The sequence below is a fragment of the Alligator sinensis genome, unplaced genomic scaffold (assembly GCF_000455745.1).
Source record: "Alligator sinensis unplaced genomic scaffold, ASM45574v1 scaffold1965_1, whole genome shotgun sequence".
NCBI classification, from domain to species: domain Eukaryota; kingdom Metazoa; phylum Chordata; order Crocodylia; family Alligatoridae; genus Alligator; species Alligator sinensis.
Window position 1 is genome coordinate 38,075 of NW_005843809.1, and position 1,186 is coordinate 39,260.

At 44.4% G+C, this 1,186-nt stretch overlaps 1 protein-coding gene across 1 annotated transcript; it reads right to left on the reverse strand.

Annotated features, from left to right (window-relative positions):
• Positions 1-639, reverse strand: LOC112548956 (olfactory receptor 14C36-like). Its single transcript, XM_025195766.1, has one exon. The coding sequence runs from the start codon at positions 637-639 to the stop codon at positions 1-3; it is 639 nt and encodes a 212-aa protein (XP_025051551.1).
• Positions 640-1,186: the final 547 nt, after the last annotated feature.

Sequence of the window (1,186 nt, forward strand, 5' to 3'; positions counted from 1 at the left end):
CTAAAGAAACAAAGTAGTAAACCAAACGCACAAAGTAAAAAGGGACATCCTGTTCTTGGAGAGCATCTGCCTTTGGAGCAGTTTTCTGACAGCACATTTGATCTCCTTGTTCCTCATGCTATAGATGAATGGATTTACCATTGGAGGAACCACAGAATATAGAACAGCTGTCAGAAGATCTAGAGAGGATGGGAAGTAGGAGGTGGGTTTCCCGTAGGCGAAGGCACCAGTGAAGATAAACAGGGATACCACAATCAGGTGAGGAATGCAGGTGCAGAAGGCTTTCCGCCAGCCCTGCTCAGAGGGGATTCTCCACACTGCGGTGAAGATCTGAACATACGACACAATAATGAAAACAAAACAACCTAGAGCTAAAAACACACTGAAGACAAGAGCTGTGAGCTCTCTGTGGTATGTGTCAGAGCAGGAGAGCTTGAGCAGCTGGGACACTTCACAGAAGAACTGGTTGATGATATTTGAGTGGCAGAAGGGTAGACTGAAGGTGTTCCCCGTGTGCAGGGCAGAGTAGATGACACTAGCAGTCCAAGCACAGGTAGCCATCTGGACACAAGCTCTTCTGTTCATTATTATCCCATAATGCAGTGGTTTGCAGACAGCAGTGTATCGGTCATATGCCATAACCGTGAGAAGGGATAAATTTGCTCCCAAGAAGCAGATGAGACAAAACACTTGGGCAACACATCCAGAGTAGGTAATCAACCTGGTGTTCAATAAAGAGTTAGACATGGATTTGGGCACGGTCACTGCAATGGAGCCAAGGTCCAGAATGGACAATTTAATCAAGAAAAAGAACATGGGAGAATGAAGTTCACAGTTAAGAGTTATAATTGTGGTGATGAGGAGATTCCCCATCAGGGCTGCCAAGTATGCTGCGAGAAAGATAACGAAGTGTAAAATCTGGAGCTCCCGAATATCAGAAAAGCCCAGGAGCAGGAATTCAGTCACGGTGGTTTGGTTTGACATTTCCCTCTTCAGCGCATAGTGCAAGGCCTGTGAAGGAAGGACAAGAATAGTTGCCAGGATTAATGTTACAAATATAAAAGGAGGCAATCTCATATCAGATACAGCTCATGAACTAACTCTCAGTACTGTCTTTAAGTGCTGTAATATTGTCAGTGGAAAGTATTATTGCTGGGAATATGTCTTTTTGTGTATAAAAGAGCTC

Excerpts from the sequence above, each read along its gene's own strand:
- LOC112548956 (XM_025195766.1), bottom strand. The coding sequence starts at position 639 with ATGGCATATGACCGATACACTGCTGTCTGCAAACCACTGCATTATGGG.